This window comes from Ammospiza nelsoni, chromosome 15 (assembly GCF_027579445.1).
Source record: "Ammospiza nelsoni isolate bAmmNel1 chromosome 15, bAmmNel1.pri, whole genome shotgun sequence".
Classification (NCBI taxonomy): domain Eukaryota; kingdom Metazoa; phylum Chordata; class Aves; order Passeriformes; family Passerellidae; genus Ammospiza; species Ammospiza nelsoni.
In genome coordinates this window covers 12,702,620-12,716,746 of record NC_080647.1, presented here as the reverse complement: position 1 = coordinate 12,716,746, position 14,127 = coordinate 12,702,620, and the positions used below count along the sequence as shown (strand labels likewise).

Sequence of the window (14,127 nt, the reverse complement as noted above, 5' to 3'; positions counted from 1 at the left end):
CCTCCCTGCCTTGGCCCTTCCCTGCCTGGCGCGCATGCGCAGCGCTCCTTGCGAAGCCCGGCAGTGTGGGCCGGCCCGGTTCCCGGCAGAGGCCGCGCGCATGCGCGGGGCGGCGGCGAGGCCCGGGCAGGCCAGGCCCTGGAGCGGTGGCGGGGCCGCGCCATGAGCGCCTGGTAGAGGGGCCGCGATGAACCTGCGCGGCTTCTTCCAGGACTTCAACCCCAGGTGAGTGCGGCACGGGCAGCGCTCGCCCGGCAGGGTTAGCCCGGGATCCGGCCGGGAGCAGCGCTGGGTGCGGGACCCGGCAGCTTTGGAGCGGAGCGCGGCCTCGGGTGGCCCTTCCGCACCGCGAGCTCGGGCGGCGTTTGGAACACGCCGTTCCCGGCTGGTTTCCTGCCCGGGATCACTGAATCAGCCAGGCTGGAAAAAATCTCCGAGATGATCGAATCCAACCTTCCCATCCCCCGGGAGGCGGTGCGGGCTCCCCGCGGCTCCTTCGCCGTCCGGGCTGGGAGGGCGAGCGCTGCACATCTGCTTTGCAGCCCCGCTTCCCCTCGTCTGCTTTGTTATTGTGTAACTCTCACATTGCTCCCAGCTCTTTCTGTGCTCCAGTGTTTACCGCGGTGCTCTGGCCCCGCACGCCCCAGCTCGGGCTGTGACCGAGCGGCGGAGGCTCCGTGTCCCAGGTGCGAGCACCGGGACAGGGGAGCGCTTCCTTCGGCTCCCTTAACATTAACAGCCCGGGGCTCTGCTGGTTCCCCAAGCAAGTACGGACATGTAACTTTTAAAGAAACCGAGAGAATTAGTTAAATTTTACCGGGTTTTAATTTTAAGACCACAGACTAAGGACCTGCAAGGTGGCTTGAGATGCTGAGAGTCCTGGAAGAACCTTGCACGTGGAAGAGGCTTTACATGATGCCCGTGAGAGCAAGCCGTGTTCAGTCAGTTGTTTGGACAAACAAAAGGGTAACCAAAGCTCCAGGAAGTGCATTGTAACAGAAGCTGAAACACACAATTGAAATATGTGTGGTCAGAGTTAGTGGAAAAGTAGGAACAGAAGTTCTAGACGCTTATAAAGTTTTGTTGCTTCAGAGCGGTGCTTGCAGCTTGTTTGGGTGCTGGGTGAATGAACAAGCCGAATGTTGGAGTTTTGCAGGTGTCTTTATGTTTTGGTGTGCCTGGAACACCCGGGGAGCAGGGATGTTTCATTGCCGTGTTTATTGAGGAGCCAGGGAACGTGCAAATGACACAAATATTGAATGTCAGAAAAGGATGACTAGCCGAGGAGCTGAGACATCTCTGTTGCTGTGAGGTGTGACCGGTTTATATCATCCTATCCTGGGATAGTTTCATCAAGCATGCAGGGAGATGCTGACACAATAAATCTTTTCTTCATTATTAAGGTGCAGATGAGACACTTGTTCTGAGTAGAAACAAAACAGCTTGATATCAAACATAGCAATTCTGATCTGATGAATGCTTTGTTATTTGATGTGAGTGAAGGTGGGTAGTTTGAGTTGTGCTGTTGGAGAAATTAAAGTATTCCTGATTGTTGCTGCATTATTCTGTTCCTTAGGTTATCCATGTTTTAAAACACAATTGCTTCACTGAAACAGTGTTGAAACCTATTTATGTGTTTTATAAAGCAGTCAGTGAGCTTCGGGTGGATGGGTGGGAGACTTTTCCCTTCCTGTCCTTTGAGGAAATTGCCTACAGTGTAATTGTTTTGTCTGATTTCTGTGGTACAAGCAGTTGCTGTGCCACTGTTCAAGTATACAGATATGTTTATTAATTCTTAAATTGACTCTGTTATAAACTGTACCAGTGTAGCTATTTTAAATTTGTAAATATCATCCTCGATGTTCCAGTGAGAAACTTCAGTGTACAATAGGTAACTTTGCTAAACATTTAACCTGTTGGGTTTTTCTTTCTAAAATACTGTTTTTTAATGGAATGTTAATATTAAGAAAAAAATTATCTGAAGTTGGCCCCAATTCATAATAACTTGGTGTGGATAAAATTTCATAAATTGTATAACTCAGTTTTGAATATCAAAAGCTACTTCATTTGATTTGTATGACAGAACACAATTTTTAAAAACATGTACAGCTAGTATATTTGTGTGCCTCTAATAACAGAGCTCCTGACTGGATCCTTGTGGAAGGGAACTATTTATCTCAGTCCATTCACTGAGATTGCTATGCAGAAATGCTTTTTCTGTGTTTCCTTGAAGCAATGGTTTTATAAATGAAATAGATGACATATGCTGTGTATCTGTGATGAAATATTTGATTCTTTGCAAAGAAGCTTGATACCTTTTCTATTAGGAAGCATCCCAGGGAAATTTCAGCTGTGACTGACTGGGTTGTCCTCTACAAAGTCAATGTGAAGTTGCCTGCCTTGATTCCTGACTGGGTTGTTTTCTTTGTTTGTTCAATAGCAAATTCCTTATTTATGCCTGCCTGCTGCTCTTCTCTGTGTTGCTCTCTCTGCGTCTGGATGACAAAATCCAGTGGAGTTACTGGGCTGTGTTTGCTCCAATATGGCTGTGGAAGCTGATGGTGATTGTGGGTGCCTCGGTGGGAACAGGAGTGTGGGCCCGGAACCCTCAGTACCGGTAAGTGAGCGGTGTTTGTTTGGCACAGCAGGGAATGTCCTGTCCTGGCAGTCTGGGACAGAGTAACTTTCACAGCCTTAAATACAGCAGTGTTGAGGTTTGTGGTAATTTGAGTAGATTGTGGATTTCAAGATTCCAGGGCAAAAGAAAAATGACCTTAAATGAAGTGCAATAAATGTCTTTTCTGTCTGTGGTGAATATTAAATGAAAAATCTTGGGGCACAGATTTCCTGATACACACACATTTTTGTGTTTTTCAGGTCTTGTTTGCCCCATCTAGAATTGGGTCTAGTGGCATAGGGAGAAGCTCTGTATGTTGTCATTTTACTTTTAGTACCAGAAAATATCTGTTCCAATATTCTGGCTTGGATAAATAAAGAAATTCTGGAGAAAGATGTTAATTCAATGAATGCTGGTGCAGAAATCAAACAGATAATTTTAAATTTAGCTTGTTTTCAAACAGCCTTTATGATAACTGACTGTTGATATACTAGCAAAGAAATCCTGTTTTATCTGCCCAGCTATGGAAGCCTTCAAAAATTTTCAAATTGTAAAAATCCCACTGCACCCTTTGAGTAAAATACTTCAAACATGGAGCTTTATGGGAAAGAAATCCTATTAGGTCATCAGCAGTGGAGTTTAATGGGTATAATGTATATGTTTATTAAAAACAAGTGCTTTTATATTTTTATCAAATTTATATCTGAAGCTGAAGGAAATGTTCTGGGTTGTTTGCAGGGTAATGTGCTTTCTTAGGCAAGTAAATTCTTCCTTATCCTCTTTTCAGAGCAGAAGGAGAAACCTGTGTGGAGTTCAAAGCAATGCTAATTGCAGTAGGCATCCACCTGCTCCTGCTGATGTTTGAAGTCCTGGTGTGTGACAGGATTGAAAGAGGAACCCATTTCTGGCTTCTGGTGTTCATGCCCCTGTTCTTTGTGTCTCCAGTCTCAGTTGCAGCTTGTGTGTGGGGATTCCGACACGACAGGTCCCTGGAGGTGAGGCTTCACTTCATGGCTCTGCAGGGCTTGGGATCAGTTCAGAATCCTGCAGTTTGTCTCTTAGGAAAGCACAGTTCAGAAGGCTACACCAGTCCAGTTAATTGCACTCACCTGTAAATGCACTCACCTGCAATGGGAGTGAAATCAGGCTCAAGAATAATAGAACTTTTTCTAGTATCTTCTAGTTTTTTCAACTACCAAATTGCAGCATGTTTTGAACCTGCTTTTTTATTATTTTGTGTTAAAATAAGTCACCAGGAACTCTGCAGTATAGATCAATACCAAACACTTACATGGAAACAATAGCAAAATTTCCACTGATTGCAAGCACTGTCTCTAGGCAGAATTGAATTTCCAGAGCCCCATGTAATCAGGGCTTAATGTCTTAATGTTATGAAAATGTCTTAATGTCACAGTCTATATGTTTAATCTTTAATTTGGGAATGTGAATGGTAGGCAGGAACATTAGGGTTTTATTTTCTGCTTCTGTCTTATCTCTAACTCCCTTTGGTTTTGGAAGAACCTTGGAAGGATTCTCAAGGTGCTCCTGCAATTGTGACATTTTGGTATAAATTTAGAATTCATACTGAATTTTTTTAAGGAGTTTTTCATTTTGCTATGTCCTCAAACTACCCTGTAACAATTTAAAATCTGATTTTTAGATGAGGCTCAGCTTTTTCAGGTATTTTAATTTCAAGGGGCTATTTCTCTAACATAAGCATAAGATGAGTTTTTCACTAGAGAGAAACATTTTTGGTAAGTGATTGTTATGTTGGCTGGTAAACTGATATCCTAAGTTCATTTTGCAACATTTGCCAATAGAAATTTATTTTGCAGGGTTCTCTTAATAGTTAAGCATTGCTAAAAGTAAAATTTCTGTGGAAGTGCTTGCCATCTACTGGATGATGCTTGATTGCCCATTGATTTACAGATAACTGCACAGCTGCTAAGTGCTGGCAGAAGAAAGTGGAATCCATAAAAGGCAACAGCTGTCTCAACCCATTTTTATTTCTTTTTTTACTCTTAGTCATCTTCACCTAGTGCTGTTCTACTTTCTCTTCTTTTTACTCTGTGAAGATTTCATTATTTCCCTTTCATTTGCTAGAAACATCAGGGTCTGCCTTTAATACAGGACATCAATTTTTGACTTGAGTAATCAAAGCAGTTGTTAATCTGGTAATATTTTCATAAGTATTTAATCTGAAATACATTATCTGCTCATTCCTGTTCTGCATCTGATTGGGTGATCAGTAAGTACATGCTGGGGTTTTTGTCTCTGTGTCATGGTGGGCTCAGAAAAAGCTTCCTTTTATGTGTTACACTATTTTATATTCAGTAAAGCACTATTTATTTAAAGCATGTTGAATTCATTAAATTGTGAGCCACTGCAAATATGTGTGCACTTGCCACATAGATCTCATATGTTAACTTGATTCTATAAACTATTTACAGCAATTGATCCTCTGATTTTTATCTTTTTCTCTCTTTGCTCTTGCAGCTTTCTGGTTGTTTGGTCTTATGCTTAAGGCGGGGGGTGTGTTGGTGGTTTATTCTTTTAAGAAAGCCAGTGGTACACAATTATTTTAAGTGTACTTTTTCAATCTTTTTAAAGTAATTTATAGTTGAACAGTGGAGACTTTGTTGTGGTCCCTGAAGCTGGCAAGTACCTGCTGCCTGTTGGATTTTTGACTCCCTGAACTGTAACTTTCAAAGGCATTTATCCAGATCCCAATCTACACAATCATGTGTGTTAGTGAAAAGTAGCATGTAGTGTCTGCCTTCAGAGAAATCTTACATTTGAAAGAGGCCTTACATAACTGCATGTTTTTTATTAAAATGAGTAATGTTTCTAGCTTGCATTCAAAAGCTTCAATTAGACTTTTCAGATAATAATTCTGTGGTCTCTGAAAACCCTATCCATTGTAGGGCTGCCCATAAACTTTGGAAGCAGAATCTTGCCAAGTGTGATGGTGTTTCATTGTCTCACTTTGTTCAAGCTAGACACAGACTTTAAAAAAAAAAAAACAAAGTATAATGAAAGGCTGTTTCTCATAGTGGCAAGCAGAACTCATGAAAACCTTTCATTAACATTTTAATGGGAAGTATTGCTTTTCTCTATTGCCACAAAACCCATGTCTTCGATGTCATTTAAAATATCTCTCAATTATACAGTAAATTATTTGAATTTGGATGTCATATTCCAATATTCCATGTATTTCTTTTTTTTCCCTAGACAGAATTTTTAATTTTAATTAGACTTTTAATTTGGACTGTTGGTAGTTTTGCCCATTAGTGAAACTATGAAATATTCCAAAAGATTCATTTTACTAATTTTAAGTTGAAAGTCTTTTCACTACTTAATTTTATTCTAGCAGTATTTCTTGTATGAAAAGTACAGCTGTTTTCTGAGGCTTTGCTTTTTTCTTTGTGATTAGTTTGGCTTTTCTTATTTCTCTAATCACTCTAAGTGCCCCCCCCCCTTTTTTTTTAAGGAAGATCTTGAAAACATCAGACTCTACATTATTTGGTTGGGGTCACACCCACACAAATTTAGGGATGTTTAGTAATAGAAAATGTAAATACAAATGAGTTTTCATATTTCAGTGATAATGGGGTCAGAGAAGTGCTTTGACAGGTTCATTGGTTATCCTAGAGGTAAGTTTCTCATACTAAAAGTTAACCAATGTTTTTTTCTTTTTCTAGCTGGAAATCTTGTGTTCAGTCAATATTCTACAGTTCATATTTATTGCACTCAGACTAGATGAGATCATCAGATGGCCATGGCTTGTATGTAACCAGTGTTTTCTTTTTATCTTTGTTTAAATGCTGAACTTCATAAAGATATTTATTCTAGGGAACAGTTAATACGTGGTCAGTCCATGATCCCATTTTTGCTCACTTAGCAATCCTTCACTGAAGGTCTGGCACACCATTCAGTGGTCATGGCAATCAGGGGCTGTTCTTTGGGCACATCATTCTCTGAGGGAGAGGAATGTGCCATCAGCTGCAGTTCATCTCTGAGCAGCAGTTGAAAGAGAAATCCTCACCCAAAGTTCCCAATGGGAACATTAAACAAGCCATGAAAATGATTGGTGAGTTAGAGAATTGGTAAATAACTACTTCTATTTGTTGTGTTACCATGAATGTAAATCCACTTACTGTGCAAGTAGTCTTTGTCAGAACTGCTGAGATGTCCTGTCCCAAGTGCCTTTAGAACAAAAGTGCTGTTTCTGTGTCTGGGTTTCTGCCATAAAACTGACAATCTTTCTATTGTAAAAAAAAAAAAAACTTGAGAAAGGATTGAAACTCTTTAAAGTAAGGTATCCAGTGTGGAAGTACTTACTAAAAATCAAGTACAGTTTGAGCCCACACAAAATCACAGAAGTTTACTCAAGTTGATCTACATTGCCTTAATTTTAAATTGTTTCATCTTGATGGGGTTTAGAAAGCTGAGAACCCCTGCCCTGAACTGATTATGTCTTGAAACAACACACATGAGCTTGATGTCCTTCTGTTAGACATTATATTAGTTAAAGACTTCATTTTCTTGTTTAGGCTTAATATGTAGGCTCACTTTATTAAAAAAAATCCTACAGCTGAAACAAATCAAATGTGTCCTTCTTTCAGGTTGTCTGTGTCCCTCTGTGGATCTTGATGTCCTTCCTGTGCCTGGTGGTGCTCTACTACATCGTGTGGTCTGTGCTGTTCCTGCGCTCCATGGACGTGATCGCTGAGCAGAGGAGGACACACATAACCATGGCTGTCAGCTGGATGACAATTGTAGTTCCACTGCTCACATTTGAGGTAGAAAAGGCCATAATGAGTTTGATGTGTCTTGTTCTTTTTTCAGTAAGAAATGAATTACGATTTTTGAAGTTACTGAAATTAGAATGCTGCTCTTTGTTTTGGAATAAAATATTAACAGGAAAGATGAAACACAAACAAGAATTCTATGTTCCTTTAATGTTTCTTGAGTAAAACTTGCATCACATTGGAACTATAACTACATGCTTCTGTGAAGGCCACTTTTTCTCACTGATGTGTGAAGTTTAAGATTTCAGATCAGCATATGCTTTAAGCAGTTTGAAAGTGAGTATTGCAATTAAACTGACGTATAATTTTTTTCCATTTAGATCTTGCTAGTACACAGACTGGATGGGCATAATTCTTTTTCTTTCATACCCATATTTGTTCCTCTCTGGCTTTCACTGATAACATTAATGGCAACAACATTTGGACAAAAAGGAGGCAATCACTGTAAGTATTTCAGAATCCTGGAAACAGATTAAAAATCAATGTATTTTATTAAGATTTGTATTTTCAGAAAGGACTTTTCTGTGTAGTACTATTATTTTCAGGCAGTTGTAATAAGGTTTCAGTGCTTACAGGGTCCTCCCCTGTGGCACTGTTTACTTTGGTTGAGGTGCAAAGTCTTTGTGTTTCTTCTCTATACTGATGTGACCCAACACTGTGTGATGTGTGAAAGGAAATGGATTCTTGCTGGGGTGGTGTAGCTGTAATTTATGCAGATAGATATACACACAGGCATGCATGTGCAGACATGGAACTGTGCAAATGCTTGTCCAGACTGTCTGTGTGTGTATAACCTGAATTGTAATGTTATGATAGGCATAAGGAACACTGAGAAGCAGCATTAACAAATCTTATTTATATGCAAAAAATCAAGAGACCTTCAGTAGTCTGTCTACTTAATTGTGTGTTCATTCTGTTAATAATGTAAAATGATTTTGTTTCTTTTAGGGTGGTTTGGAATTCGCAAAGACTTTTGCCAGTTCCTGCTTGAAATTTTCCCATTCTTGCGAGAATATGGAAATATCTCTTATGATCTTCATCATGAAGATAACGAGGAGACAGAAGAAACACCACTGCCTGAACCACCAAAAATTGCACCAATGTTCCGAAAAAAGACTGGAGTGGTCATTACCCAGAGTCCTGGAAAATATGTGATTCCACCTCCCAAGTTAAACATTGATATGCCAGATTAAGATGACAGTAGCATATTAAACTTGAACTGGTCATCAGCAGACAGATGTATTTCATCTCATGCCTTGTCCCAATTCCTTTAAAATAGGTATTGCTGAATCAGTGGCTTGGATTACACAAATCAGAAATGTTGAAGATAATCTGAGTGCTTTTCCAGAAGTATGTGGTTGTCTAATTTGTGAACCTTCCTAACAGGTTGGTTGCACGTTTGCCTGTATAGTATTTATATGAACATTTTTAGCAGTGTAATATATTGTTTAAAAGTCCTGTTGTGTACAGTATAAGTATTATCTAAAAGTATTTTTTTAAAAACCCTGTATGAAATGCCTATGCTATTCCAGGTGTCTTTTAGGTCCTAAATATACACTTGTTTTCATGTCTCTTTTAAATGCTTTGGGATGCCTTAGCATAGTACCTCTTCTTTCTCTGTTCAGCTGCAATCATCACAGAGGCACAAAAGTGTTGCACTTCCGAGGCAACACTGGAAACCTTTTTTTGGGAGGGGAAGTAGAATGTATGGTGACTTACATGATACTTTTGAGTTAGCTGTGTAAATATTCATGTAAGTATTTCAACTTTTGTGCTGGCTTGGGAGTTACATGTTGTTTTTGTTGCTTTTCCAGTTTCATGTTTTGGTTCTTCTTGAGCAGCATGTACCATTCTCCCATTAGACTGGCTGTTTAATAAGCTGTTTCTCACATTGTGTGGTCTGTGCCAGAAACATTTGTGGTAGTTTTCACAGCTGTTGGTTAGCTGGTATAAATATCATAGCTTGGTCTTTGTTACCAGCTTTGTGTTGGTTACTGTAAATGATTAAACTTTTCAAGATAGGATCTTGTTGGTGTTGGCATAGCATTTTCTTGTCTGAAGAAAGACCTGCTTTGACAGTGTGCCTTGGATTTACAGGTGCTTTGGAGAAATGGAGTCTACAAAATGTGTAGTCCTGTAGTTTATAAAACCAGATGTCTCATATTCCCAAAACCTTGTAGCTGCTCTCTGTTTGGGTAACCCACGTTTAGATAGTTCAAATACCACAGGTCTCATTTTTTCAATGTTAGATGGCAGGAAGAGCAAGGAGTGTGTGGACATTTCTGCATGTGTTCAAGGTGTATGCCTGTAAAACCTGGATGCAGCACTTCCATTTCAGATGCTCCAGAGCTTTGCTTTCTTGGCTGGACCAGCTACTGCCTGAAACCCAACCCAGCACTGTCCCATCCCACAGCTGAAATTTTGCTGCAGTTTTATTATATATATATATATATATATATATATATATTTATTTATATATAATTTATATATATTTTATTATATTCTGGTTCAACAAATCAAGCATCAGTGGGATTGTCACTGGACATCAATTTGCCTGCACTGCCATGGAGAAGAAAACCAGAGGCTGAGCTTGCATGAGAAACCACGTCCCAGGAGGAGAGCAGTCCATGCACAGCAGGGGCAAGGGAGAAGAGGCACAGCTCTGCACTGGGAAGGTCTCAGCTGCCAAGCACAGAGCCAAGGCAGCCCCTCAGGCAGTGCTGCCCACAGAGCTCCATCTGCTGCTGCTCAAACAGGGGAGCTCCAGCCTCTGCAGCTCCCCTTCAGCTGAGGCACAGCAGGGCCTGGATGGGGCCAGGAACTGCTCAGGGACCTTCACCCAGCCCTGCCCTGCAGTCACTTCCCAGCCCTGGGAAGCTCAGTCTGTCTCCAGGTCACAGCCCAGCTCCACGTGGGGTTCAGAGCTGGAGCTGCAGGCACTGGCCCAGGGCCACAGCTCTGGCACAAGTGCTGTAGTCTAAGGGAACAGGTTCCCAAGTGCTCCAGTAAAGTGTCTGAATACTGAGACTCTGCCACTTGTGTCCTGTTCTAGGTGTGGCCTTGGTCCAGAAAATCAAAAGGGTTTTCACTGTAATGTAGGGTGTGAATTTTGAAAAACTCTTGAGAGTGCCAAAGCTTAGTGGCTATTATTTAGAATTCTTCACACTAGTTTTAAATTCAGTATTATATTTTCAAAGACAACTAGTATTTTTCATCTTAAATAAGAGGAAAAAAATTAATATTTGCTCAATTTTGTACAAGGCACCTTCTCAAACTGGCCTTTCTGCAATGTCTGTCAGGTCACAGAGCTGTATTCATCATATGCACATCTTGTGTGCCTGAAATGTGAATGAAAAGAATCTATCCTTAAGGCAGGACAAGGAGTGGTCTGGGATGTCCTATAAATTGTGGCAGCCTGCTTTTAAGCACCATTTTCCTATAATCAGACGCAGGTATCAAAAAATAATTTTAATTTACATTTAAATTGGCACAGTGCATAACTGTACATTTTAAAATGGCATTTACTTAGTTTTTTATACAGAAAGTCTAGAAAAACAATTTCATGTAATAGTCATAAAGACACATCTTGTTTGTTTTGCCTCAAAAAGCAGTTATTCAAATGTATTTGCCATTTCAAATAGTTTTGGAATAGAATCCTAGTCAAAATGCTGATGTAATTCACAAGTCAGCATCTTAAATACAGGTCTGCATTTAGGCAGGAAAAATAATAGTAAGGGGCAACAGTTACAATTCTGAAGGGATCAGTTCTTCGGGGATGTCCACCTGCCACACCCCTGTTCTCCCTCTGGCAGGAATTGGTTCCAGGAGCCATCTGGGATTTGAAACAACAGTCAAGTATTTCTGTTCTAGATTACTGAGGACAGCTTTGTTTTCCAGCTCCAGAATCTCTTCAGGAGGCAGGTTTTCTGGATATCGAGATGTCTCTCCAACATCAATTAATCCTGTATATGACAATTAAAACACAAAATTAGTTGACAGTTTGATCTCCTAGAGAAAAGTTTTCCACAGGTAGCCCTCCCTGAGGCCACAGAACAGCCAGTTTGTTACCTGAAGGGCACAGTCAGAGGGAGGCACACCTCCCACCTGTGCTGTCTGCTGCAAAAGTCCATGTGACAACTCAGATGGATGAGGAAAAGGAGGAGGGAACAGTTAAAATCACCACAACCCAGTGCAGCAGAACTCCTTGAAAAGCAGCCTGCATCTAAGGAGACACAGCTGCTACCAAAACTCCTGAGCTACATTTGGCCTTGGACCAGCTTCAGTAAAGCATAAAACTCTCTCTGCTCCTCTCAAGCCACTATTAACATTTTTAAATCATTGAACTATTTTGAAATTCCTACCTACACCACAATTAAGCACGCAATTTATGTTAAGGTTGCAAACCTACATGTTACGTAGGACCTACAGTTTTCAGCATTGCAAAACCACAACATTCAGTGCATGTGATAGAATTAATTTGTTGTGCAGGAATAGCTAAAAGTATTCAAATGACAGTGAAAGATGGTGTAACAGATACCTACAACAAAATAGTACAAAATGAGCACTAAAAACTCTTTAAGTGTACAGTGCACATCTGCTGTATGTCAGCACAATTTATGCACTGAAACATCACTGCCTCTTCACTGTGTTACAGAAACAAACTTCTTCATCAGCCAAATACCAAAAGCAACACAGGGGGCTTGTAAAACTGAAAAAGGATTTATTTATGTAATTATTTCTATATACTTTAAAATGGCATGCACAGTGCTGCAACATCATGAATTCGCTTGACCACGAGTACTGCACAACGGTTCAGCAAGAGTTCCTAAGCTCAACATGCAAGGTGTGAAACTGACACGTATTGTGCTGAAACATACAGAATTGAAATAGACCCCCCCATCACAACTCATGCTCCACTCCTTCAAAGTGTTAAAAAGTATCATAATGAGTGCAAACACATAGAGCAGACGTATATTTCAGTGACTGTTAAGGGACTGAAAGTTTGTTTACAAAATACAACCTGAAGATACTTACCTGCAATAACTCCTCTGCCAAATTTTTCCCCTTCATCCAACAAATCCTGCAGTTGTTTTGGTGTCATGTCGAGCCTATTCAAAAGAATTTCTCTCCATGTTTCATCTTCCCAGTCCTTAACAGCTATATGAATAGCAATGGTGCAGTTCTTGTAGCCTGCTAGCAAAGGACGCCAGCGGGTCTCTACTGTTTTGACTTGGTTTAGAAGCAACCCTGCGTAGGGCTGTCGGAAGGAAAGGCAACCGAACTTCATCGTGCTCCTCGCATTAGAGGCCGCTTATTTCCTGTAAACACAGAGGCCCGGGGATCAGTCTCCAGCAGCGGCCGATGCCCGTGACAAGCTGGCGGCCCTGCAGCCGCGGAGCTGCGCGGAGGGAGCAGCGCGGCCTCCCCGGGGCGGCTCCCGCTCCGGGCTCGGGCCGGGCCGCCCGAACAGCCGCCCCCGCGGCCGGGCACAGCCCCGGTGCTGGCCGCCGCCTCACGGCCGCAGCCGCTTCCCCACAGCTCGGCCCGGCCCGGGCGCCCTGCGCTGGCTCCCGCGGGGAGCGCTCCGCCGCCGCGCGGCCATGGAGGCCCCGGGGCCGCCGCCTACCTGCGCCGCGGGCCCCGCCGCTCCGCCGGCCCGCCCGCACGGTGGGTGCCGGGAGCGGGGCGGGGCGGGCCGGGAGGCGGTGGCCCCGCGGGCCGGGGCGGGCTGCGCTGAAAGGATCGCGGCCGCGCTGTCCCTGCGGCTTTTCGGCCGTCCCGGGAGGAGGGATGGGGTTAGGGCCTGCTCCCCGGCGATCCGGAGCGGCGGGGCCCGGTGGTGGGTGCTGAGGGGAGGCGGCAGCTCCGTGTGCCCTGCCCGGGGCTCTCCGGTGCCCGGTGCGGCGCTGCCGGGCTCGGGGATGCGCTCGGTGCCCTCCTGGGCCGGAGCACCGCGGGGAGCCCGTGCGGCTCTGCAGCCCGGCCGTGCGGGACTCCCGCAGCTCTGGTCATAACTAAAATAATTCAGCATGTGAAAATTGAGTGTCTCTCACCTCCCCGCTCTCTCTGCGCACTGGTTTGTTTGGGACAGAATTTCCCAAAGTGCCCTCATCCAGCCCTGCTCTCTGTGGACAGCCTTACCTGTACCCTGGTGCGTTCGATGGCGTTTTGCATCAAGGCTTTGCCCTTCTAATACCGGCGTTTTAAACAACGCAGTTATTGTTTGACAACAGGTTTTGCGTGTGCTGGTCCCGCTGTGAGCCCTGGCAACAGGAAACAGTGTGGGGATCTAGTAAGCGCAGTAAAATTCAGAGACCTTACAGGAAAAGAGAATTTGGAGGAGGAGAGGGTTAGAATAGTATAGCCCTGATAGATGTGTTCAGTTTTAATGGGCAGCCTATATATATAGGCTGAAAAACCCAGTGAACACGTGTTTTTACATGGTAGTTTCCAAGGTATACAAATCGAAGTGACCTCATTAAAGCAGACAGTGACACTAAAGATGGCTAGTGCTGCAACAAATTGAAGAGTTGAGTCCTGCCTGAATTTCTTCAGGTGCGGAAGAGAAAAAACTGCAGATGTCCAAATAAAAACCACGGAGATTAATCTGTCCTGTAAAGCCATAACTTTCAGCTGAGGGCAGTAAATACAAAAGTGTTTGGGGAGCTTTTGCCATGCATACAGCATTTGAGAGAAAGA

At 42.6% G+C, this 14,127-nt stretch overlaps 2 protein-coding genes across 3 annotated transcripts; one reads left to right on the top strand and one right to left on the bottom strand.

Annotated features, from left to right (window-relative positions):
- Positions 1 to 55: 55 nt before the first annotated feature.
- Positions 56 to 9,452, top strand: TMEM185A (transmembrane protein 185A). The gene is made up of 7 exons (XM_059483088.1): positions 56 to 225; positions 2,441 to 2,617; positions 3,405 to 3,612; positions 6,319 to 6,402; positions 7,243 to 7,419; positions 7,749 to 7,872; positions 8,377 to 9,452. The coding sequence occupies exons 1-7, from the start codon at positions 188 to 190 to the stop codon at positions 8,619 to 8,621; spliced, it is 1,053 nt and encodes a 350-aa protein (XP_059339071.1). The 5' UTR covers positions 56 to 187; the 3' UTR covers positions 8,622 to 9,452.
- Positions 9,453 to 10,877: 1,425 nt separating this feature from the next.
- Positions 10,878 to 13,787, bottom strand: LOC132080044 (protein EOLA1-like). Of its 2 annotated transcripts, none has more exons than XM_059483025.1 (3): positions 13,570 to 13,787; positions 12,463 to 12,746; positions 10,878 to 11,390 (listed from the first exon to the last, which is right to left on the bottom strand). In XM_059483025.1, exons 2-3 carry the CDS (start codon positions 12,713 to 12,715, stop codon positions 11,173 to 11,175), a joined length of 471 nt encoding a protein of 156 aa, XP_059339008.1. In that variant the 5' UTR covers positions 12,716 to 12,746; positions 13,570 to 13,787; the 3' UTR covers positions 10,878 to 11,172. The 2 variants fall into 2 exon arrangements, with proteins under 2 accessions (XP_059339008.1, XP_059339007.1); XM_059483024.1 differs by lacking the exon at positions 13,570 to 13,787 and adding an exon at positions 13,055 to 13,116.
- Between the last annotated feature and the right edge of the window lie 340 nt (positions 13,788 to 14,127).

Coding starts and splice junctions, on each gene's coding strand:
- LOC132080044 (XM_059483025.1), bottom strand. CDS start 12,715: ATGAAGTTCGGTTGCCTTTCCTTCCGACAGCCCTACGCAGGGTTGCTT. Junction 11,391..12,462: donor TGGCAGAGGAGTTATTGCAG/GTAAGTATCTTC, acceptor TGTCATATACAG/GATTAATTGATGTTGGAGAG.
- TMEM185A (XM_059483088.1), top strand. CDS start 188: ATGAACCTGCGCGGCTTCTTCCAGGACTTCAACCCCAG. Junction 226..2,440: donor TTCCAGGACTTCAACCCCAG/GTGAGTGCGGCA, acceptor TTTGTTCAATAG/CAAATTCCTTATTTATGCCT. Junction 3,613..6,318: donor GACACGACAGGTCCCTGGAG/GTGAGGCTTCAC, acceptor TTCTTTTTCTAG/CTGGAAATCTTGTGTTCAGT.